The 25,871-nt window shown below is 39.1% G+C and overlaps 1 protein-coding gene across 6 annotated transcripts in view; it reads right to left on the bottom strand.

Annotated features, from left to right (window-relative positions):
- Window positions 1–25,871, bottom strand: part of FAT3 (FAT atypical cadherin 3) — a 621,727-nt gene that overhangs the window by 112,863 nt on the left and 482,993 nt on the right. For all 6 annotated transcript variants that reach the window (XM_079105519.1, XM_079105517.1, XM_079105518.1 and 3 more), the window contains 3 exons: window positions 12,814–13,128; window positions 10,201–10,411; window positions 1,244–1,383 (listed from right to left, as the gene is read on the bottom strand). In XM_079105519.1, the coding sequence (XP_078961645.1) occupies window positions 1,244–1,383; window positions 10,201–10,411; window positions 12,814–13,128 (666 nt within the window). The remainder of the gene's footprint in view (window positions 1–1,243; window positions 1,384–10,200; window positions 10,412–12,813; window positions 13,129–25,871) is intronic.

Below are 25,871 nucleotides of genomic sequence, written 5' to 3'. Positions count from 1 at the left end.
GTGAGAAGCCTGGAGATTTTTCACTTCTACTTTCTATACCCTTTAATATGAACTCAAGAAGCAGAGTATAAGAAGCAGTCCCTAACCCTGACTGCATGCTAGAATCAATAGGATCTCTGGGAATCATTCTCAGACATCAATGCTTTTACCTCACACCTACAACAAGAGGACCATAGTGCGTAGCCAGGATAAAGAATACTGGCATGAAAGTTAGAAGGTGGAAATGGGGATACCTAGATTCCTAGGTTCCACCAAAGGGGACTCTGAGTTCATTCTAATTCTCTAACTCCTTTGAACCCATCTGGAGAAAAGGCTAACTGTATGTTAGTCTGAAATAAAATCAACAAAATAGGACTTGAACAATGTGTGCTTTCAAAGTCTTACCTTGTTCTTTATTAAGACTATCTGACCTTGCACAGATGATGTATGTTTTAGTTAGTTCTACATCACTGTGTCCAAATGACCTGACAAGAACAACTCAGAGGAGGAAGTTTATTTTGCCTCAGGGTTTCAGAGGTTCAGTTCATGGTTGGCTGACTCCATAGTTTTGGGTCTGAGTAAGGCAAAACATCATGGTGGAAGGGCATGGCAACCAAGAAGCAGAGAGAGTGCTCTGCTCACTAGGGACAAAGTATAAAACCAAAGGCATACACCCAGTGACCTATTTCTTCCAGCCACACCCTACCTTCCTACAGTTACCACCCAGTTAATCCATTCAAGTAGACTAATCCACCTATTAGGTTCCAACTCTCATAATCTAATCATTTCATTTCTGGACAGTCTTGCATTGTCTCACATACGAACTTTTGGGGAACACCATATCCAAACCTTAACAATGTCCATCTCTGTAAGATGAATTTGGACTCTTAGGTCTTTTCTAGCTTTAACTTTGTGACTAAAAATGAGGTGGTGAAAAATCTCATGGAGTGTTAGTGCAGACTCTTTGCAAATTCAAGGAAAATTGATTTGTTGTCAAAGAGATAGACCTTCAGTAAATGACAAGGAAACAAATGCATCTCATTCTTTCATACATGAACAATTATAGTTTCTTAAAAGAGGCAGTTAAGTGATATGATGTCATTCATAGAACTCCTTTTTTAGTTTGTTCTTGAGAAAATGATTTTTTTGAACACTAGAAATATGTGGACATAATTTACTACTTCCCAGACATGTTTTTCATTGCTTTCATTTTTTACTTTGGTAGGTCTTTCTGCATTCCTGCTATTCAGTAACTTAATCTTACCTGAGTGACAGCAACATTTGTCCCATCAGTGACTTCCACACTCATGTTATAGATGGACCTCTGTTCTGCATCCAAAGGTTTTGCGATGACAATTGTCCCAACACCCTTCTCTGCATCAAAAGAGCTGTCAAAATTCCCTCCTGATGATTTCACAGAAAGAGTATGAATTAGCACATCTGAGAAGTTATTACATGTATTAAAGCATATAACTTTAAAGGGACCTCTTACACAGAAATACTTTCTGACAGGCATACATGTACGTGTAGCTCAGTTTTGTACATTGTAAAAGGGAGCTCTTTATTTCTAACTCAATTTATATTTCAAAATACAGCCTCTATGATACATAACAAATGTGTCCAAAAAAAGAATGTATTGCAAAGAAAAACCTCAGCAGTAATGTTAGAGTAGTGAAGCATAAACTGACTCCATAAAATATTTAGAAAGTTAATGTCCCTTAACCACTTACGGCTTATATGCTAAGAATTTGAAGATGATTTTGCTTTTTCCAAAACAGACTAAATTATAAGTAAATGAACAGTCCAATTATGATTAATAAAAATGAGAAAACATTTTAAAATCTATTTTGGTATTGATGGTAAACATTTGGCTGGTCGAGTTCAAATTCCCTCAATTAAATGTCAGAAACAAAATTATGAAAACTGGAAAAAAGGGAAAGCAAAAAAATTGAATTTAATATGAAAAATTCTTTATCTGCAAGTTGGAATTATAGAAAATTTTTTTGTCTTTTCAAAAGTGTGAATAAATTTTCCCCTAAAAATGTAGAAAGTTTATTAGAGGGTTACAAAATGAAATTGGGAAAGAAGTAAAGGCAAATAGCAGGTTACACAACACCAATTTAGAAAATAATTTATATGAAAGTTTAGGAAACTATGTTTTCCCTCTTGGGCTAGGTAGAAGTCATAGCCTGAGATCAGTATACAGAAGACAATATTGATATTATTGAAATTACTGGTGTTGTTTCCATCTCTATGAACCAAAGCATGGTTTCTGATCTTCCCAGAATAAAGAAATTTTTTAAGGGGGAGAGAATATATGGTAAAAATTATGCAATAATTTCAATTAAACATCAGTATATTGCTCTGTTTTAGTGTGAAATGTCACAAGTCAGTTAATTTTGTTTTTGGACAGCTTTATTTAACTACTATACATAGGGCACTATATTTATTGAATTCCATATTTCAGAAAAACAACCTTAGCTTTTCTTATATTATATATTCTCTGTATTTCATTTTGCTGAACAATGAACAATGCATTTCTATGATATTATAATTATGTATGGGCAGTTGGGTTAAGGGACATGAAGATTTTACCTGAATTACTAGAATCTGATATACAGTGCCTCAGAATAAATAATATGGTTTACTTTTTTTTTATAAAAACATGGTCATACACATTGCAAATGCCTATTGCTTGCAGCTGTCATATAGACTTAAGATTATTTAATTGCTAGAGAGACTATAATTGCCCTTGACATTTAATTCAAGTTACAGAGATATAGGGATACCAGAAAATTGCTCAGAGATGACATACTTTTTCAAAGTTTTCATCTAAAAAGAGACTTATCTTCCAATTAATACATTTAATTGATTTGCTGAGAAGCACTAAATGCTACTAAAAAATAAAATCATTTGAAGGATAGGATAAGGAGAGAGGGGTGCAGTCAAGGCTGAAAAGGAAGCCAGCCTTAGGTCACCACTTCTCATTCAAAGAGGATGCATCATGTCAATAAAGCACATGAAATAAAATGGAGCCGACTCAAGTAGTTGATGTAACTATCTTAATGAATAAATAAAGAAAAATTACTTGCTATCAGGTGGTACATTCTGAAAAAAACTTTGCCATGGAAACTTTCAAAGAAAAGATAAGGCATCACTCCCTATAACATGTCAGAAAGACAGGGATGCCACTTCTCCAGTTATTTCTGGTGGATGTTAAATGACATTTAAATCACCTTTAGGATATTTTTTTCTCCAACCTGCTTACTTGCTTAAATCTGAGAACTCTGAATTGGGGTGGAGTGGGGGCATCCTTCAATGTTGATTATTTTAGAAAGTAAAAATTTGTAGGTCAAAGCAAAACAGAAATGCAAGTCATCAAACATCAGTTTTCTCCAAAATGAAAATAATATTCAGAGAATATGCAAGTTGAGACTTTCAGTTTCAATCATTGGTTAAATGGGGGCAATTCTGTGTGCTCTTGCTCATGTTTTTCTTTGGGCCCTATACAAATATAAATATCAGCCCATGTGCTTAGTGATGTAAAATTGACATATTTTACACGTGGCACATAGATTGTGTGCCTTTTCTGAGTTGTTTTGAGTATTAAATAACATTTTTTGGCACCATTTTATGACATCGTTTTTTACAGTTCTTTCTCTTCCTCTGTGTTCATGTTGTGTATATGTCCTTCATTCACCTTTACTCTTTCAAAACTCCAGACTAGAAACCTCTTAAAGGTATGAGAGGTAGATTATTAGAAAAGCAGGGTATACAGTGATTAAGAGAGATGCTACTGAATACTTTTCAGTTTACCAATATGACCAGAAATCTCTGATACTCATTTCCAGGACATTTGCTTCTAGTTAACACAAGATTTCATGTAAACCAAAATCCTCCTTGAGTTTTCAAATTAATTTCTGACAAGGGACATAGAATGTCGACCAGCAGTTCACCATCAACCCTCACGCAATTTAATAACCTACACTTAAGCATCCCATTTCGTAAATGACTCCATGTCTCTCCCCCAGGTCTCATTTTTCAGGCTCCCTTTTAGCCTGAAAGGTGATTCCATTTTTGTCGGAAACCACGTCCAAATCACCCAGGGTGAGAATATCAAATGCGAGGAGTCCATTTTCACTAGCAGCATTCCATTTAAACAAGGTGTGCTTCCTCAGAGCCAGTAACAGAACATGCAAAGCCAAAGTGTGTTCAGTGCAACAGCGTGAGGCTAAATAAAAGGTGGGGACAGGAGGACGCTGCCCAGCTAGTCTGAGTTTCAACAGAGTGGGAAATTAGGAACGGCACAGCCTGAGCATTCAGGCAGGGGCGTGCGGCAGAGATGGTTAAAAGCGAGGTTGTGAACAGCCCACATAACAGATAATTCACATTAGGGACATTTCTCTTTGACCATTTTTGGTCAAGACAGGTGTACTAGAGTAAACAAAGAGCAGAAGAGGCACATTGGATTTCTGTTGGATACAAAAGTTAAATATAGCAAGTAGGGATGTCCTAGAAAAGGCTTTAAAAATAGGACATGAATGAAAATATTTTAAGCCAGCAGCTACTGCTTGAATGTGCTATGTAGCAGGGCACTGGACCAAGATTGAGTCTAGCTTTACTGTAAAGACGGGTACGGAGCACCACTGTATCTCCTTATGGAGAATCTCACAGCTTCTCCTATGGAGATGCTTCTAGGTCCCTCTTCTAGAATAGGACTCCATTCTTCTGCAAGTGTAATTGTAAAAGTATGAACCAAATCTAGTAGTCTCTAAGAGGGAAGTGTTATGTGAGAAACTTCCAAAACACTGAGCAGCTGAATCTTAATGAATTAAGGGAGTCATGCACAAGCTGTTCATTCAAGTTCAGCATGTACACTGAACTTTAGGAAAAATATTACATACCAGTTACATTGTGATCATGAATAATTTTCTGCCTTGGAATGAAGCAAGCACAATACTGGGCTGAAAAGGATATTTACATGAAAGGCAGGAGACACCACTTGGAGTTCAGGAAATGGCAGTAGGATGAAAATTCCTTCTAGAATCTAGTTTAAAAGTTAATTTCTTACAATTAATATAAGAAGTACTTTTAGAATTTTTATTATTTTCCTAAAGTTTCTTCAGATGTACTTCTTTGGATGAGATTGTTGCTATGGAGAAAAGAGAGGCTATTTGGGATGGGAAGGATGGCCACGCAGGGGTAATGGAGTGTTTGATGTCAACTGAATTTGATAAAATTCACTCTGATGGTAAAACGTTTATTTTAGAAATAAACGTGGTTTCTTTCAGGAGAGGTAGGTAAGAGTTTTGTGATGAAATATGGCCATCTGGTTAAGGAATATGCAGAGATGCCCGAGCACTAGTCAGAGAAAAGGTCACTGCTAGTGCTATCAGAGTTCAACTTGCCTTCTTGACCCAATTCTAAATAAACCATGGCTTCACAGAGATTCAAGAAAGACAGGTCATAAGTTTATGAGCAGTAGCAGCCAAGAAGTCAGAATCTGTGGGAACCTTATCATGAACTGAGGACCAATGTGGACTTTATGTATCTGCAACATAGAAAGATACTTTGGTGAGAGCTGGGCATCGTGGCGCATATATGTAATCCCAACTCTGGAGGCTGAGGCAGGAGAATTGCAAGTTGGAGGCCAACCTCAGCAACTTAAGAAGAAACTGTCTCAAAATAAATAAATAAATAAAAAGGGCTGGGGATGTAGCTCAGTGGTACAGTGTCCCTAGGCTCAGTTCTCAGTTCCAAAATGTATACAGCTATGTATGTCAATGTATGTATATATGTATGTATGTATGTATTTTTTCAGTGAAGGCTGCAATTTTGTGCTAGCACTCACCATCAGAAAAACTATTTTCACAGAACAGCCATTCTTCCCTCAATACATTGGATGAGGCAAATGAAGATATTGTAGGCGCTTGCTATCTATAAGGAAAATTATTCTTCTAATCCCATTTAGGTGTGAAGCTAAAGAAATGGGTGGTAGCATCCCCCATCAAACTGTAGGCAAGTATGTAGGTAAGAAGGAATTGTGTGAAGTATATAATAATGGTGGCCTTTATAATTCAAATATTTACCATCAGCATAAAGATTTGTGGACTGAACTCTGAACCAGATTGTGTGCACACTGGAGAGTATGTAAATCAAGGAGCTGTGGAGTCAAAACCACAGTCTCCTGAGAAGTGTGAAGCTATGTGATAAAAACCACAAAGGATTATGGGGTATTTTTGTTCCCTTCATTTGCTTTCCCTTTTAACACAGAGAAGGAACATGCTGTGCATTGGGCTGTTTAAACTTGGAACAGCTGAACTTTATTATGTTTCCTTTTAATTACAGCCTTCTTAACTCAGTTATAAGTAGGGCTTCTGTTTCTGGAAGCTGAAGTGAGTCTAGCTATGTAACATTGTAAGCAGAGGTCTCTTTGGAGGCATAAGTAAGTGTGTTAGTGCAAGGGTCTAGGCTTGGGAACAAAATCTTGCTTACCAGTTTTGGGAATTCAAATCATGGTAGGAGGAAAAGAAATTCAGTTGAATTAGAATCAGGTAAGTTTGGAACTGTGAGAATGAGGAAACTATGCTCTCAGGGAAAATGCATGCTGAAACACTATTTCTGCTTACTTAATGAGAACTCATTGAACATTGCTGAGCTGTAAGCACTAGATCAGGGTGGTTTAGACTCTGTATCTCAGCATCTATCAAGGTGTCTGAATATACTAGGTCTATAATGGAAATAAATCTTGACTTTGCCTGGAGGATTCATAATACTATTTAACTGGGCAAGACCTGAGCTTTAATCTGAGACCTCATTTCCAATCTATGCTGGCACTATATGCTTTGTGACTACTCTTAGCATTCACCTATGACAGACACACTGTTAAAATTTAAGCACTAAGGGGCATTGTTCCCTCTCTGTCCCCTACCTTAGTTTGGTTAAAAAAATAATACTTCGATACGGAGGAAGAGAAGAAAGTGAGGAAGAAAGATGAGAATTTCCATGACCAAAGATAAATAAGCAAGGAATCTTGCAAGCAAGAATAAAACATCTGAATATGATAAAACAATAGGTGTTCGGAGAAGGGGAAAGATGTTGTCAGCAGATGGAAAAAAATAACTGACAGATTAGAAAGATTTTCAAAAACAGAATTTGTGGAGGGGTGACCATACCAGTACTGAAAGTAACCAGCACCTGGGGAAAGGATTTTATTTCTATGGTGAAATTAAGGGTTGGCGTTTCAAGATGTTGTTGGCTGGATGTGAGGATGGAAATAAACTTATGTTCTATTTGGGCATCTGGCCCAGTAAGTTCAATTTGTAAAAGAAGGTTTGACTAGATGTTACTAGATTTACAGTGAAATCTAGGTGATGGAGGCATCTGACTAGAGGGTCAACTCAGAAAGTCTTCATCTAAACAACTACTCAGTGCTCTGAAATGGACAGGATACTATAGGAAGTGTACATCATTTAATAAAACATAAACATGAAAAAGAATGTCATGTTCTGGATAATTGTTGCTGCATTTATAGTTGGACAGCCCAAAGGGACTCCTTCCAGGAGGGTTCTTTTCTATAAATTACCCATCTTTACTTAGGCCAGTGATGGTCCCATTTTGCCAAAAGATGATGAGGTTGCTATGGCTGGGAATATAGTAAAAAAGTCACATTAAGTCTGGATAAGTCTCAAAACCATCAATATGTTAACATATTGGCTGTCTGGGACATCTCCACCAGTCACTATAGGTGTGTAATGGAAACAACAGGGCACATAGCAACAAAAGCATTGGGAGAAGGAAGGAATGAGGAGACAGGAACCTTGATGTCAAGAGTTAAGACTGGGGATGGGATAAATGCAAATGAAATACAGCACTAGTTATCTGGTATGAAAAACTTGAAAGTAAGTTTATGTGCAGTCCTACTAGGCATGCTTCCCTACACATGAGTGCATACACAGAAATGCTGAAGAACTGCAAACCTGATCTGGATAACCAGGTGCTTGATCAGACTAAGCATCAGAGAAAGCATCTTGTACGATTTCTAAAGTTGAGTACAAGCAATGGCATCATAATTTGCATGATTGGTAGGTGGAATGAACAGTGGGTCAGGATCATGCATACATGGGAAGGATAGAAAGAGCATCTTTAGGTAGTAGAAGTGCTGGCAAACCTGAGTGAAGGAGGAAAGAGAGAAATCAGCAACTGATGAGAGAAGGTAACTCATCTCACATTAGGTATTCTATTGCCTGTTTGGTTTCTGCTACACTTTTCTTTCAACTATTTAAAAGAAATCAGTATTGCACATGCTCCTGGAGACCCAGTACCAGTCATATATATATTAAAACTGAAATGCATTTTTTGTGACTCTGACTGGGAGTGGTAGTGAAGGTATCACCAATACCGTACCAACAACAGTCAGCTAGATGATGATAGGTACAACACTTTGTTGCACAGAAAAGAAGGAACTGCATCAGATAATGTCTTAATGAGCTGAAGATTACTGAGAAGATAAAGTAGTGGCATTTTTCATGGATCAGAAGCAGTTACATTTCAAATATGTCCTATTGAAGAAGGAATTAAAAGCTTGGTATGAGGATAGTCATGTACAGGGCTGCTGTGATTAACACCAATTAAGTAAAACGAAGATGTTCTACTGTTGTTTCATAAAATGAAATGTGCAGAAAACAAGCTTTTCTTTTTTGGGAGTTCAAAGGACGCTCTGCTGAAGTTCGACTGGGGGCCATGGAGCATTCTTTTTCTGTGCCTCATTAAAACAGATGTGGAACATCCTAAATGCTTTCCCCAGACCAAGCCATCCTGGAGGAGAGGCAGATTCCTGCCCATCCTGTCCAGGCAGTGACATGTGGAAGGAAATGATTCCCCCAGACCAGCTCTTTCCTGGATCTCTGCCTCCCACAGAGAAGCGTGGGAAGTCAGCTTCAGTCCAACACAGTGTCAGATCTGTGCCGCACACACTCTCCTCACTCCTCTTAGCAACAGCCTATTTTGTTTCCCAGTCCTGGGCACTCATTTCCTCTCCAGTGCCTCTCTCCCTGCCGGTTTTGTGGAGGGCTGCAGTGCTGTTTGCCCTTTCCTTTTGCAGCCTGGCATGCTTGCTTGCTTTCTTTCAAGGAATTTAAAGGTTGGCTCCCAAGGTCTATCCTGCATGCTTCCATCTGCTTTCTCTATTCAGCTTGCGCGGGAGGCTTACTGGCTATATATCTAGGTTCCATTTCCTGCCCATCCTTTTATGGACAGCTGCCAGGGGACTCTCCTGATGGGGCTTTTTGGTCTATGAATGGCACTACTGCTGTAAATCAGAGGGGCTGGAATACATTTTAATTTATTTTTCAATTGGAAAAGACCTCTGTTAAATAAACCAACCTACAAAAAGATAAAAACAAAACAACAAAGAGCCCACATACCTCAAAAGAAAAGGAAAAAATATCCAAACTAACCCCCCAAAACCCAAACCCCATCAAACCTCAAACAAAGGAGTCATTGGATACGAGTAATGCAATCGCTGTTAGAGGCATGTATGAAGTCTGTGGGCTGCACTTCAGCCTGTCACAGGCAGTTATGAAAGATGTAATTCAATTTGCTTCAAAAAAAAAAAAAAACCATAAAAGGCAGATTGGATAGCTGTATTTTAGCAAATGTGTTTGCACTAAGGGTACCTTCTGTTGAACAGTTCTGCCCACAAGCTGTCTGTAGAATATAGAACATCTCTCGAGCATGCTTGCCACCTTGAAGCAGGGCAGTCGGGAGCAGAAAAAAAAAAGAACAGAATGCAGAAAAAAGGTGAAGAAAAAGAGAGAAATGAAGGACAGCAAGTCTAGTACCATCAATACATTTAGAAATGAGATTAGCCAAGTGTGACAATAGAATTTAAATGACACACAGAAAGACATTAAGATTGCAGTAAATAACAAACTATGGAAAATCCAGCCAGAGAGCACTTTCTGTTCAGCTGAGCTACAGAGTTGGAACGAAAGCACAGGTCGAATTCATTTTACTGGCTCTTTTGCATTCCAGCACTATGGATGTTTTAATATCAGCACTAATTATTAGTTTTTTCTTTTCTTTTGCTTTTTCATTAGTTTCTTTTCTTTCTTTCTTTCTTCCTTTCTTTCTTTCTTTCTTTTTTTTTTTTTTTTTAAAGCTAGTTGTTCCAACAGTTAATTACATTGCCTGATAGTGTTCTGGAAGACTTGAACTTACCAACTATGTCAAACCACAGAGGGGTGTTGGCTGGTTGCACAGACACCACCCCCACAATCTCGGTTACTCTATCACTTTCCATGACTGTGAAGTTATAAAATGGCTCGTCGAAGGTCAGTGGTATAGGTGAAGGGGGTGGTTTCTTAATCCATTCAATGTGCAGGCGGGCTGTGGAGGATTTCTGTGGGCGGCCATTGTCCACGGCCTTGATCTACTCACACACAGAGAAAACACAGAACTATGTCTTAGAGCTCTCATTCTCTGGAAGTTGAGATCTATCACTCATGTGGTGTTGGGGCAAGAGTCTATCCTCAGCATAGTGTCAGCAAATGGAAGAAAAGAGTGGAGACCCAGGGAGAGTGGACTCTGGAATGGGGTAGAAACAACACTACTCCACATTTTTAGGGGCTGATCTGAACCACTGCCAGCTTTACAGATATGGAAACCTTGAAAAACAGATATTGCACTTATACTTTATAGTATTTTGTGGGCATGAATAATAGTTTATATGAATAGGAATAGCTAATTTGATTCCTTATAACATGACCCTGAACCTCACCTCTGATGGTTAGATGAAAGGGAAATAAGGTGCACTGTGAATTCCTATGTGTGGAAACGTGTGTGTACACGTGCATGCACATGGTTGTATTTTGCAGTGCCTTCCTTCTGCTGCATTGTGGAGATGCTCTCCATTTACAGGGTCTTGGAAGGGCGAGGGGATAGGAGTGGGGAAGGCATAGAGTCAGACGAACTGCCCTTGAGGCCCTTAGTTATGCCAACTGAGAGGGGGTGAGGGAGGGTTCTCGGAGGCAGCATGGTAAGGAGGATGGAGTTGGTGACTCCTCTGTGGTCCTAGGTTGGCTCATGTAAGGGCTGCAGGAAGCACACCTTCACCCATCTACGTGAACTGCTATAGCGTTCTGGACCCAAACAGGAAGTTCAAAAAGTCCAAGGTGTAGAAAACACTGATAGAAAGGTAATTCAAAATAAAATAAATAAAATTTAAAAAGGGATTTTCAAATATCATGTTTAAAAATAATATTATGGGCACAGAACCAGTAGTGATAGTCTTTTAAAACAACAATAATTCATAGCACCTATCTACTATGGGTTCATGGATGATTGCTTTGCCCAGAAAATTCCTGGGGGGTGGAGAAACCTTAAAAATTCATGTTTAGAGCCAAGATCCCTAGGAGCCAAGCAGGGATTTCAGTCCAAGTGGTTTTCTGAAGGAGGTGCTCTCGGGAGAAAGGGAGAAAAATCAGGATAGGCAGGGGTAGGCACAAAGCAGGGATGTGGTCCTATGTTAGGAACTGAGGAGACATGCTTTCCTCAGCAATGATGAAGGGGTCAGCAGGACTCTGAATCAGGATTGCAAGAAGTGGATCCACCTCAAGGCAAGGGGGTTGGACTTCTGTATTTGGGTGCCAATAAGATATTGTCTATGGACTGCTAGGGTGGAGGGTAGAAGTCTCTTGGGTCAAGAATCAGCCAAGGATGATGCTCTGAATGAGGGGACAACTGTGAGTCCTTAGCAGGCATCACTCACAGCAGGTGGGGGATAGATGAACCACTGTGGTAGAGGAGATCTGGGTAGAGCAACAACAGTGTCTATTATGACCCATCTAGTCCTCAAAGAATTCTCAGTCACAATGGTCCTGCAGCTGTAACAGTATGCACCATATCAAAGCTTCAAGCATTTAGAAACTGGCTGTTTCTTATTTTATCTCTGCCCACTGTTCTAGACATACAAATGAACAGGGGAAGGAACCTAGCTCCCGAACACAGGAGTGAAAAGATAAATCAAGGGACTTTTAATATAATAAAGACTGTGCTGTCTACAGCAGAGAAGGCAGAGAGCAATGAGAAGGGTGTTGGATGGTGCAGGCTCTTAAGAGTTCTTGGGACCTTGAAAAGTGCCTGTCACTTGTAAGGATGATCAGTCCCCTATGCCAGAAGCACAAGCACTCCATATCTAAAGTGGCTGGGATAGGAACAGCACACAGGCACATTTAGATATCAGAGTTTAAGTTTCTACTTGAGTTGGTGTTGGGTGTGTTTTATTTTTAACTTTCTAACTTAAACATTTAGGCACTGTTCACTTGCTTCCCCCCCACACACACACTTTTTACAGAATAAACGAGGCTGTGGTTTGTGTCTCACAATTTACACAGCTAAATTCATATTCTATCACATGGTCAACAATTACAAAAACCGCTTTCTGTGGAAATTCTTGGGGACACACTGAATGATATGTTGAATGCTAGGTGGGATATATCGCTCTTCTATTCCCCTACTTTGTTTAGATCTATGGTCAGTGCCTTGAAAATTCTTTAGGGTCAGAGGAAGTGTGGTTGAGTATATAGGCTCCATCAGACTGTGGGAGTGGGGGAGATTTGCTGACAGGACACAACCAAAGGGAACTGTTTCATTATTTAAGAGCATCACCAAAAAAGGCAAAAGTTCTCACCTGCGCTTGCCTCCCAGAAAGAAGTCTTCTATATCTGTGTGGTTGTACTTTTTACTCTAATGATATATTGCTCAAATAAATAAACACAAATAAGAAAGTAACCCCCTCTCCCATCAATATTGCTGGAATTCAGAAGATCTTACCGTTAGGATATCATAACTCCCTGCTGTAAATTGCTTTCTGGAAGAAACCATGCCAGTTTTAGGGTCAATGAAGAATTTTCCATCATCATTTCCATCCACAATACTGTAGGAGATTTCTGCATTGGGGCCCTCATCTCTATCATATGCAAAAGCCCTGTAGATGGGTTCCCCTCTTTTCTTTCGGTCACGTTCTGGCAGTTTGATCTGGTAAACCTTCTCAGGGAACTGGGGCTTGTTGTCATTTTCATCCAGAACCTGAACCACCACCCAAATGGTTGATTGTTTTGGAGAAGAACCACCATCTGTCACAGTCACCTGAGTTTGGAAAGAAAAAGCATGATGCAGTTAGAAAGGATAAAAGTTATTCTCAGTACTCCTTTGCTTGCTACTGCACAAAGATTAATTTTGTACACTAGAGCATCTGAGACTTTCTTATGACTATGGTTCATACATATGTATGACTTTCTCATAGTTGGCTCCTAAAAGAGAAGAATGCCCAAGTCCAGCAATGGAAGTCATGCAGAAAGAGTAGAAGGGCAGCAGGACTATTTTAGTCAGTCCTTGTTATATAAAATTACCTCCTGACCTTTAAAAGCAGAAGTCTAGGAAGTCCAAGGTCAAGGCATCAGCAGTGTTGGAGAAAGGCATAATCCTCCTAGCACCTTCTAGCTGGGTCATCATGTGGTAGAAGGGTCTATTTAGCTCTCTGAGGTCTTTCTTTCATTAGGGCACTAATCCCATTCATGAGGGCAATCCTTTATAACCTAATTACTTCCCAAAGACCCCATCTTCTAACATAATCAGCACCCTATGAAAGGGTGGTGGTGGGCAATTCACAAATATTCAGACCATAATGTGGGTTCACTGTGATGTGAAATGGAGAGAAAGAAGGAATAGGATTGACTTTCTACAATGTGCTAGTTTCTTTAGTTGTAGTTCTAGAATGCATCCCCCAAATAGACATAAAATATAACCCTTAATATATGTTGATCTATGGGTGTTTCTTCTAATTCATGGACAATGCTATCACATTGAAATTCTTTTAGGACTAATTTTCTTCTCTTTTTTACATCTTGTTTTGAGCTGAACTGCATCCTCTCAAAATGCATATGTTGAAGTTCTAAAGTCCCACAGCACTGTTTGGAGATAGGGCCTTCAGGGAAGTGAATTAAGTTCAATGAGTAGAGCTCTTATAGGAGACACCTAGCTCCATCTCTCTTGGTCATGAGCCAATAGCAAGAAGGAGGCTGTCTACAAGTCAGAAAGAGGTCCCTTACCAGAGACTAAACCCTGCCAGAACTTTGACCTTGGTCTTGCCAGCCTTCATGTTGTAGGTTGAAACCTGATCTCCAGTGCAATAGTATTGATAAGCGGGGACTTTAAATTATGATCATGAGGACTTCATACATGGAATTGGTACACATATAAAAGTTAAAAAAAAAAAAAAAAAGCAGGGGGGAACTTGTTTGTTCCCTTCTGCCATATGAGGACATAGCCACAAGTTACCATCTATAAAGAACAGGCCTTAACCTAACACTGAATATGCTGATGGCCTATCTTAGACTTCTTACCTCAAGAACTTTGAGCAATAAGTATCTTTTATAATTACCTAGTCAAAATTATTTTAGCAGATTGAATAGACTTAAACACTCCAGAATGGTGAGAAATAAATTTCTTTGTTTAAGTCGCTAGCTTCTGGTTTTTTGTTATAGCAATGTGTGCAGACTAATATACATCTTTGAGTGAAACTTGTGATTTTTTTTTTTACATTGTTATGAAACAAAAGGAAAACTATAGTATACATTTTATAATTTATATGGCTGATTTAAAGAACATTTGACAGTTAAAATATTTTTTCCAGGCACAAAGTATTTTTTTTTTCTCCTCTAGGAAACAGGAGGGAGGTGGATGGACCCTCCCTTGTCTCTAAGGTGCTATCCTATGTGTCTGTGAAAACTGAGGGAAGAAAAGTAATGAAGAGTCCTTGAGTAATCCTAATGGAAGATATAAAAAGCATTTGAGTCTTGGGTGAATAATTTTCTTGTTGATCAATAATGATAAAAATGACTAAAATATTAACACCTAATGTGTGGACGATAAGACACAGTTTATATAGTACTTTTTTTATCCATCACCTCACTCACTTTACAAAATATGCTATAAAGAAAGTTTATTTATTCCCATTTTACAGATCAGAAAACAGAGGCTTAAAGATCCCACAGTAAAAAAGGGATAATGTTAGTGTTAACCTTTCAGTAGTTTTTAACATTCTGTTTACACACACAACCTGGGAAGAAACTATATTTAATCTTTAAATCATTGCCTTGAATAAGACAGTTTATTACTTCAAAATATGTGTTTGGAGGCTAAAAGGAATGTAAAGATATGCTCAGGATCAACAGAAGAACAGTGAATCAATGTGCTTGGTCAGTCATTTTTTTCACCTAGTAAAACAACCTGACAGGAAGAACTGATAATAAAGGCCAAAAATGTGGGAAGACAAATTAAAATCTTTTTTTTTTTTTTTTTTTTTTTGCCAAAATGGAATCACAATCTAGTTTATTTTCTCTTACAAGCTGTCTGGAAGCATAGTTTTAGTAGATGCAAGTTTTCATAGAAGTTCTTGCTTGCTTTGAAAAATCAATCAAGTTTCCTTCCAAGGTTATTTTCCCAATTGGTTTGTTGTGTTTCACAAAAGAACCACTCAGGGCCAATATGTGCCAGGGCTAGATCTGGACTCTTGAGCTTTTTCCTAGACAGGTTGAGATCTAAAGAGGCACGTTCTGCTGCTGCCAAACACGAATGTTATCCTCCTGGGTGAGCTGTGTTGACCAAAACACATTGATTCTTAGCTGCTCAACCACTCTGCCTCTCCTTCCTTCTGGAACAGCCTCTTTCCAAATCCAGGCAACTGTCACTATCTTCAGCAGCCTTCTCCTTACTGACTGTCCAAAAGTGCCCTGCTATGGGTTCTGAGGCCAGGTAGCTACTGAGGAAAAAGATATCCTGTCCATTGGAGGATCCTGCTCCTTCCAAAAATGCTCTTAGGACCAGACCTGGTTTCCAAGCCCAAGCCCTGCAGTATCTGCCCATGGCGGTGGCACAGGCTAGTGACGGTGTTCTCAGGTGTGCCAAGGGTAGTAAGTCACCAATGTCACCACCTCACTGTAAGCAACCAACTCCCCAGCTTTCTCAGGCCACAAAGGCATCCTTCAGGGGCTCAAACACTCTCCCCTGGAATGCCATCCCTGTCCTTCGCTCATCCTTTAGGTCCAGCTGACATATCACTTCCTTAGGACTGCTGCCTCAGAAGCAGAGTGACAATGTGCTCTTACATACTTTTCTTCTGTTGTGCTTACATTGTAGAAATTAATTAAGTACATGACTCCATGTAAGAGGATAGGCTTCTTAAGGGCAAAGACCAGCTCTGCCTGTTTTCTTCACTGCCCTCCTCCTGTGTTCAGACAACATGATCCATAAATGCTTATTTAATGAACTGGACTCTAATTCAGTTCCTCCTTGGGCAATTTCTGTAGACAAAGCAGTTTCACCTTGTAAAACCCTTTGAGAACATTCAGGGCCCTTGATAACATAGCCCTGAAAACACTTTCCAATTTTTTGTCACATACTTCTCTGTCTCCTTACTCATGGCTTTAACTATAAGTTGATAATTCTCCATTTTGCATCATCTCTATCCACGCTTGCTGAAACATCATGTTTAATTTCTTATTGGAATCCTCTTTTTTAACCTCTCAGGTGCACCTCAACTCCCCAGAGGAAATAACGTGAAATCATTACCCTCAAACTACTTACTTTATGCATGGTCTCATTGGATGACAACTACACCTTCTCATACACTAGTGCCCACCAGGGTCCTGGGCAGGCATTAGTTGTTGAATCATCCACATTTAATCAAATTGGGAGGCCATAAAGGATCTCATATGCATCATCTCCCATGCCACACTCCCTTAGGATGGGCTTTATTCTCATCTTAGTTGACCAGTTACAGTCACTTCTTGGTCTCCCTGTCCCCAGATTTTGTTTTTGTTGTAAAACATTTCTTCTTCAAAAATTTGATTATGCCACTGATCTGCACAATGCTCCTCAGAAGCTACTTGGAGATGAGTCTCTGGCTGTCTTTGATAATCATCATTCCCTCTCTGACCCTTTCCCACCTATGTTCAGTTACCTGGGGAGCTTGGGCAGTCTGTGCATGCCAGGTTCTTACATCTCCATTCCATTGAATAGCTGTTCATCTCCAGGGGATACCTTGTCTTGGAAATATCTGACTCATTCTAGAAGCTTCAGTGCAAACACTTCTGGGAGCCATGCAGACTGATGTCAGTATCTTCCTGATGTTCCTTCTCACTGAATGCATGGTTCTACGACACTAATTATCATCTTTCATCTTAAATGTCTATTTTTTTGTTGACCTGCACTCAGTACTTTCAGACTGTAAGCAGTTCTAGATCAGGAACTGTGTCTTAGTCATTGTTATTTTCTGGTATAGCTCTAAATGCCAAGTGAATGCTGTTAAATGAAATCAAGAATGGATTTACCTAAAACTCATCACTATGATAATAAAGGGAAAGAACATTCAGACACTGAAGGGTCTCTGTAAGAACTAAGCAATCTCCCAAGTGCTTCTTCCTGTTTGAGTCTGTGAATAGGGGTGGAAGAAGGTATGGTTTTTCAACCATGCACTCGAGTTTACACCCACTTTATACCACTGAGAACAATACCAAGACCAAGCGTATGCAAAACCATGTTCAGCCACTTCTCAAAATTGTTCTTACCTTAGTGGACATTTGTCTACAATTTACTGAAATGATTTATTCATGTGTTTGGTTTCTTCAGTACACTGTGAGCTTTTCCACGGCAAGGATCTTGCCTTTTTCAACTTGTTCCTGGAACACTGTGTGCTCTATGTGTTTACTGAAGCATGTTACCACCCTCAAATTTTAATTTCCATTGTAATTTCTCTAAGTCCCTTCATTTTCCCTGCTGTGTTTGTACCTAGAACAGTTATCAATGCTCAGACTTCCTACTTCAAACTACCCTAGGCCACAACCCACCCTAGGCCTCAACCCACTCCTTGGAATTAGCCCACATGGAAAGAGTAGGAGTGCTGGGGACTGAAGCAAAACTGAGGTAAATCCCCTTCATCTCCTCCTCTGCATCATTTTTCATTAATGATGTAAGGAATTGAGTCATTGTTCAGTAGTGATCCATGTGTACTCTGCTCTGCCACAAGCTGACAAGAAAATATGGCCATGCTAACCTAGATTTACTTCTCTTATTGCTAATTGATAATTAGTTGTCCTAGCATTTAATCAAATTGAAAAATTAGCTTTTTTAGGTGCTAACTTCTAACACCTAAAAAACAAACAAACAACAACAACAACAAAAAAACAATAGCTCAGTTTTATTTACTGTCATTGAAAAGACAGAAAGACAGAAAAACCACTTATTCCTCTTTGGTGCCCTTGTGGACTGCAAATGCCAGGCAAAGCCAGAAAGTGTCCAATAAGGGCCCCATGGATTATGATGATACAATTACAAACAGGGATATGTTTTGAAGTCTCTTCCTGGAAGAACTTCATAAGTCTAAAATTTGATGGATGTTGAGAAATCTATAGTTATGACATGCTTTTTATGGCTGAATGGTATTCCATTGTGTATATATATATATACCACATTTTCTCTATCCATTTGTCAGTTTGATGGACACTTCGGTTGTTTCCATTTCCTGACTTTTGTGAAGAATGCTGCAATGAGCTTAGGAGTGCACAGCTCAACATATTGATTTCATGTTTTTTTGGATATATGCCCAGAAGTGGGATTGTTGGATCATATTATAGTTCTATTTATAATTTGAGGAGAACCCATTTTTAAAAAATAATGGCTATACTAATTTACATAAACACCACCAGTGTACAGGGTTCCCTTCTCTCCATATCCTCACCAACACCTCATGAAACTTAATGCTGAGCTCAGATTTACCTGCTTGTACATACTTATTCTTGACTGACTATAGCTTCCCATAGACCAGGTTTATTCTTTGTAATGATAAAAACAAATTCCTTTGTCACATTATATCTGTTATCTATTGCTGTGAAACACAAAACTAGATGGCTTAAAATAACTGAAATCTTTTTACTATTTCTCATGGTTCTAGGAATTGAGTGAGGTAATTCTGATTTGGAACCTCTCATGCAATTGCAGTCAAGGTAATTATGTCTGTAGTCATCATGACTGTTGGTTGTAGCCAATGGCTGGGACCTTAGCTATGTTCTAAGAGAAACAGTTGAAGGATAGAAAGTGGTAGCTGCCAGCTTCTTAAGCTAGACTCACAAACTGGCACAGAATGACCTGGGCCATAGTCCATTGGCTAACAGTTCCAAAATTCAGGTTTAAGAAGCAAGGTCATACACCCCATATCTAGATGAAATGAGGGTCAAATAATTTGGGTGGCTATGTTAACTACTCATAAAAGATATTTGAGAATGCTTAACCTAACTTGAAAAATTGAAATTCATATAATCATTATTCATTTGTCTGTTAATGTCTTTCAAGATAATTTCCCACATACCATCTTCATTCTTAAAATATGATAGCCACCTCTGATATGTGGATGCTGATCCATAATGGGTGGAGGCAAGGGAAGAATGGAGAAAATTGGGCTGAGGGGAGTGAGGGGAGGAAAAGGGGCATGAGGGTGGGAAAGATGGTGGAATGAGATGGACATCATTACCCCAGGTACATGTATGACTGCATGAATGGTATGATTCTATATCATGTATAACCAGAGAAATGAAAAGTTGTGCTCCATTCAGGTACAATGAATGGAAAAGCATTCTGCTGTCATGTATAACTAATTAGAACAAATAAAAATAAAAAATTTAAAAAATTATGACAGCCAAAGCAGAACAGCAGAATCACCTGAGTCAGACCTGGGCCAACTACCTCCTTTGTTCAGGAGACAATCTCACCTCTATGCATTCAGCTCCTGACTATGTTTATTTTGGGGAAGCAGCCATGTCACACAGTTCTGTGATAGGAAAGAAGTAAACCACTTAGGTGTTTTCCTGAGTAAAGCAATAAACTGTAAGTGGGTGATTTCCTAATGCAGGATTTTACATTCCTTCTCAAATGTCATCTTATGGGCCTTTGGTTTGCTCTTCCAGGCTCTGGGGATATGGACAATAGGTGCCATGTGTTCATTCACTGTGAGCAGCACAGCCCACACAAGGTCTCCTTTCAGTGCCACCACCATATCATGATATTATTGCCTCCATCAGACAGAGCAGGAAAGTGAACTTACAGCCTGGGCCAAGGTAACATGCCTTGCAAATGGTAGAGCCTTGTTTTAAACCTGGGGATTTGGCTCTAAACCAGGAATCAGCAAACTATAGCCAGAGGGCCAAAACTGGCTGCTTGGTTGTGTTTTTTGTTTTATTTTGCTATTAGGGATTGAATCCAGGGGTGCTTAACCACTGAGCCACATCTCCAACCCTTTTTATTTTTTATTTGAGATGGGGTGTCCCTAAGTTGCTGAGGCTGGCTTTGTACTTGAAATCCTCCTGTCTCAGCCTCCTGAGACAGCTTACAGGTGAGTGCCACCAAGGGGGGCTTTGCTTTTGTGAATAAAGTTTTATTATGATGCTGCCATGCCCATTCACTAACATACTACCTGAGACTGCCTTCCCACTGCAAAGGCATGGTTGAATAGGTAGAGACTGCAGGGGCAACAAAGCCTAAAATATTTACTATTTGACACTTAACAGAAAAGTTTTCTGACCCTGCTCTAAACCATTAGGTTCTGCTGTCTCTTTGGTTATATATTTTGATCACCCTTAATCTGTAAATCTGAAATCCAAAATGCTATAAAATCTGAAACTTTTTGATCTCTGACACAATAGCACAAATGGAGCATTCCACACCAGACCTACCTCATGCAATGGATTGCAAGGAAAATACAGGCATACTGGAAATAATGGTATAAAATTACTTTCAGGCCATGTGTATAAGGTGCATATGAAATGTAAATGAATTTTGGTTTAGACTTGGGTCCCCTCTGAGATATATCATCACATGTCTACAAATATTCCCAAATTCATAACTCTTGTGGTCTCAAACATTTCGGATGAGGGATACTCAACCTGCATGTTGTCACTATTGCCTGCTAGCTTTGCTCAAGCCTCTGTGTGATAATTCACATAAGACTGTCATTGTTTTCCACAGGAGTCCTATAGGACTTTCCATTTCCAGTCTATGACTGCAGATAAGAAGGCTCTGAAGTTCAGCAGTTTGCACAAGGCCGCTCAGCCAGGAAGTGACAGAATGGGGGTCTGCACCCAAGTTGAGTTGGCATCACAACTCATGCTCTTTTCCCTACCCTGTGCAGTCAACCTAACAGCATCTGTTAACCATATGTTTTAAATTCTCTCCCCAAATATGGCTTTGGAGCTGCATCAAGTTCTTGGTTGTGCTTCTAGAATCAAGCCTTTCCCCTCTTTTGATAATTAGGACCATCTTCGACTGTTTTCAGTCTTTGAGCACCTTTCCTGTCTTCCTCCTCCACTGCTTAAAACCTGTTACTGGGTTGGGGTCACAGTGACAACTTCTTTCAGCACTCCAAGGCTTGAGACTCAAGCCTTGAGTGCAGCTAGATACTTGTCCACTCTTGTTTCACTGCTAAATCTTCAGCTCCCTCTCACAAAATTTGCTCTGTCCTTCTGGGTATAGAAAAATGATTCTGATCTCAGGAGGGAGAGGGAGGAGGGACTACAGCCTCAGTTTCTCTGTTATTCTTACTTTTCAGGAACTCCACATTGACCATGTTCAGGCATTCTTCTAAGTGCTTAACAAAAAGGAATTATTTATCTTTACAAACAAATATGAACTATTTATCCTTTTATCTGTCCCAAGGGGAGATGCAAATATTATCCTTAAACTACTGATTAGAAACAGAGGTGTACAAGAAGGTGAAGCATGGTGGCATTCAACCTGGCCTAGGCTCTGTGTTCCTAACCACTTCCTGTTACTATCAGTCTGCCTCTGTCTGGGCTTAATACTGCTCATTCTGGGTGTAGCCCCTCAAATACCAAACCTCTGTGCATTCATACTTTGTTGTCACATACCTTTTCCCTAGTCTGGCAATGACTCCTTTTCTTCCTCAGTACTTTGTCTTTATTCTGATCCTCTTGGTTTCTATGAACTACTTTAGTACCTGCTATTCTCCTAAAGAAGAAGATGATGCTTAGAATGTTTATTTCTCCTCCTCCTCTCTTTATCAAGAGTCTTAGGATATAGATGGCAGGTTCTGGGCAAGAACAAAAGTCTAAAGATAAAGCCAATGAAATTAAGGCAGAGTACCCAAACACAAGTGGCAAGTAGGTTTTGGATATGCTGCAATATTGATCCTCTTAGCTCTTGGGAAAATGAGCCTGACTGTGTTCCATGGATGGATGGGCCATTAGGTTAGTCACCTGTATGGGGGCTTAGCTCTTCCCTTTAAATAAAGGTATTGTGCAAATAAATTTTATAGGTGCATCAAAATGAGCAAATATTGGGAAACCTTTTGATAATTACTAATAATACAAATATATTACCCTTTTCTTGGATCGGACTACATTTAAAAAATATACCTGTAAAAGTTGCTGAGTAGAAGAAACGATTGCTATGGGTACAATTTTAGATGCTGTGGCTGTTGAAAATTCACTGTGGTGAGGATGCCTATCTATGTTCACTATTTCCTCACAAGACCAGTTGTAAGTTAAGTGCAGTTTTCACCATTCATGTGTGAACAGGTTTCTCCGTTCCTGGTTAGCTCATGGGTAGGGAAATAAACGGAGATCATTTTCTTATTCCTACCATGTTCTTATATGCACAGAAGAACTTCAGGGTAAAGGAAACAGCCCTTCTTTACCTCTATTATACTCAGGAAAGCCAAGAAATATTAAGAGAACACATGAGGAAGGGGGAGCTCAGACGTCATTCAGGTTCAGTTCACCCATTTTGATGAAGAAACTGAGGTCTAGGTAGATGAGCGTCCTGGCCCAAAATCATCTTACTAGAAGTAACCTCAATCATTCTAAGAGACTGGTTCCACAATTCCAAGCTGGCTTTTGAGCTTCAAACACAGCATGCATTTATAAATTCATATGAATTCAGATACTCACTTGTGTGTATGTATATATGTTTATGTACACATACATATGTATGTGTGTGTATATGTGTATACATACATATATATACATATATATATATGTATATATCAAAGGTTTTAATTCAGGTATTTTTCAGAATGCTGAGATCTTTAGGAAAAAAAAAAAAAGGTTTAGAATAGACCTATATTTACTCTCTACTTTTTTCTTCAAAATGTTTGACAAACATTAAATACTTTAATCCTCCTAAGATAACAGACAGGTTGAAAGTAACTTTATCTCTTCTTCACAGATGGAGAAACAGAGAAGTGACCTTCTCAAAGAATACTCAGGAGTGGATATGAAGGCTGGGACTGAAATACAGATCTTCCTGCTCATGAGCTCAGACTACGGCATTCCTGGAAAGACAAGTGCTTCCTGCCATTTCTATAAAGAAAACTATGAGCAAACAGTAAATTAAAGGGTAGGTCTCAAAGGAGCAGCAATGTCTAGAGATAAACTTTCTTAAAGGTGAAATCATTGAAATAAAATTAACCTGTACCATTCCTCACATTTTCCAAGACAGAAAAGTAAGAGGAAGTCAGCATTAAACCATCTGCCCTTGGTTTCATTACATGTGACTTATACTTTGGCATTAAGAAATCAACTGGAGAGGGGGAGATTCCAGTCACTTCCTACTCTGCCTTCCCCATTCTGTGTTGGCTATTTACTAGGTAGAGTTGAGGGATATATTCTCTGTGTACTGTGACCTGCTGTTTCCAATTTCATTGAAGCAGATGTTTCAAGAAATGTATACTTACCATGTCAAATGAATTTATGGAATGGTTTATTTTATAAGAAGTTTTCATCTGAAATCAGGAAAAGAAAGAAAAATAAAAGGAAATAAAGGGAAGAAGGAAGGGAAGAAAGGAAGAATCAAGAGAGGAAAAAAGGATTCAAGAAGGAGTTAGAATATAAAAGGAGGAAAGAAATAAGAAAGAAAGGTGGACTTTTAGGAAGAGGTAGATCGAGAAGGCATGGGTAAGTTTCAAAATAAAAGGTGGGGGAGTGTATATTGCTTTCTATTCAGGGAAAGTTGCTTACATGGAGACAGGAAAATCCATTCATTAAATGTTATGATTGCCAGTTCTGTGGTAACAGATGAGAAAAATCTATCTGATAAGAGTTTGCTTCAAATTTCCTTTCAGAAATTTTGTTCTACTGAGGAACCACAGAACCCAGTCCTTGGGGCCACTGAGTCACACTGTTCATTTTTGTGACCTTTCTTTATTCCAAGAGAAGTCATGATATTGGAAAGCCACAGGACAAAATCAGCACAAAATCTACTCAGAAACCCCTCTGAGTACCTGTGGTCCATCTTCTACAGGGTGTTGATGTTCTCCAGTTTGTGAGTTAGTCAGGGTCTTGCATAGTGCTAGCACATAGCTAGTTTTCAATAAATATTTGTTGGTTGAATGCACATGTGAACCTGGCATCTCAGAACAATAACAACATCTTTTCCTCACCATGGTTAGATCCACAACTGCTAAATGACAGCTTTTTAAGAAAGATCTTTGACCAATTCACTTTGGCAGTGACTGCTAATATTATAGCTCTGTCCAAATCTCTTCCTTGCACTTCAGGAAATAAAGTATTTCCCAGCCTGATGTCTCTTAAAGCTTTTTTTTTTTTTTTTTCCCCAGCAGAGAGGTATGCATGAGCTACTAATCTCATCACATTTCCATTTCCTTCCAGCCTCATCTGCTCATCATTTTCTATTCATAAAACTTGCTTGATTCTAATCTTCCCTATCAGCAGGAACTAAACACCTCCTCAAAGTTTCTCTAGAAGGACGGTGATTACCACCCATGTGCTAACTACCCCTTTCAAACAGATGGGTCTAATCTATGTGCTCACATGTGTGTCATTAAGAGTTCTGCCATGAACCAAGTCGTGACATCATATCAGCTGCAGGACCAAGTCTCCCTGAACTATTTCACTATTTCCCTGACACGGAGGCCTTAGCTGATACACTATTCCACATTCCTCTCTCTATGAGACGGAATCCTCCAGGTATGAAAGCTGGTGGAAAGTATGTGTCCGTGTTTTCACTTTTATTTCGCAGCACTGGTCTTCACCCTGGATTTCAGTTATTTTGATCTTGGCAGATTCTCATGCTTTAGCTCCACTGATGATGCTGTTCGGATTTAAGCACTTACCTTTCCACCAGGCACCACATTTTTGGCCTTTCTTTCCACAGCCAAGACTTAATGCAAGAATAAGAACCCTGCTTTAATTACTGACTCAGGAAATATGGCTTTCCTCTTCTTACTCAGCAATTCAACACAGGTTTACAGAGCAAATTAATAGGTCATTTAACACCTTGTCTACCTAAAAATATATGAATTTTAAACCTAATAACTTATAGGAATTAGACCAACATGTATGTACGAAAGCACATATGAAATAAGGTAGAGATGTGAACTCAGAGATAGGCTTTTATTTGGCCCACAGAGTGTATTAAAAAATGTTTAAAACCAGAAAGATTTCACATAAAAATTCAAACTCTTGGCTTCTCTAGAAAAACCAAAATAACTGGCCCACCAATCTCCATTGTGTCTCTGACACTGCAGATGCATCAGTTGTCATTCATTACCACTACTGTGCAGAAGTTTTTCTTAGAATAGAGAAATGCTTCTCACTATTCATGTTCCTATCAAAAATGGTTATAAAATATGGATGGAGAAGAGTGCATATTTAAAGATGAATGGAAGGGAATACATTTCTTTTTTGTAAATGAAGAAGTTTCATGTAAATTTAATATGCAAACACTGAGCTGCTACACACTTCACTTATTTATGATGCCTGAGTGGGCTCTGAAGGCACTGGAGTCGCGAGGTCATGGTAACA

The sequence above is a fragment of the Sciurus vulgaris genome (assembly GCF_902686455.1).
Source record: "Sciurus vulgaris genome assembly, chromosome: 11".
Classification (NCBI taxonomy): domain Eukaryota; kingdom Metazoa; phylum Chordata; class Mammalia; order Rodentia; family Sciuridae; genus Sciurus; species Sciurus vulgaris.
This window is presented reverse-complemented; position numbering and strand designations above follow the sequence as displayed.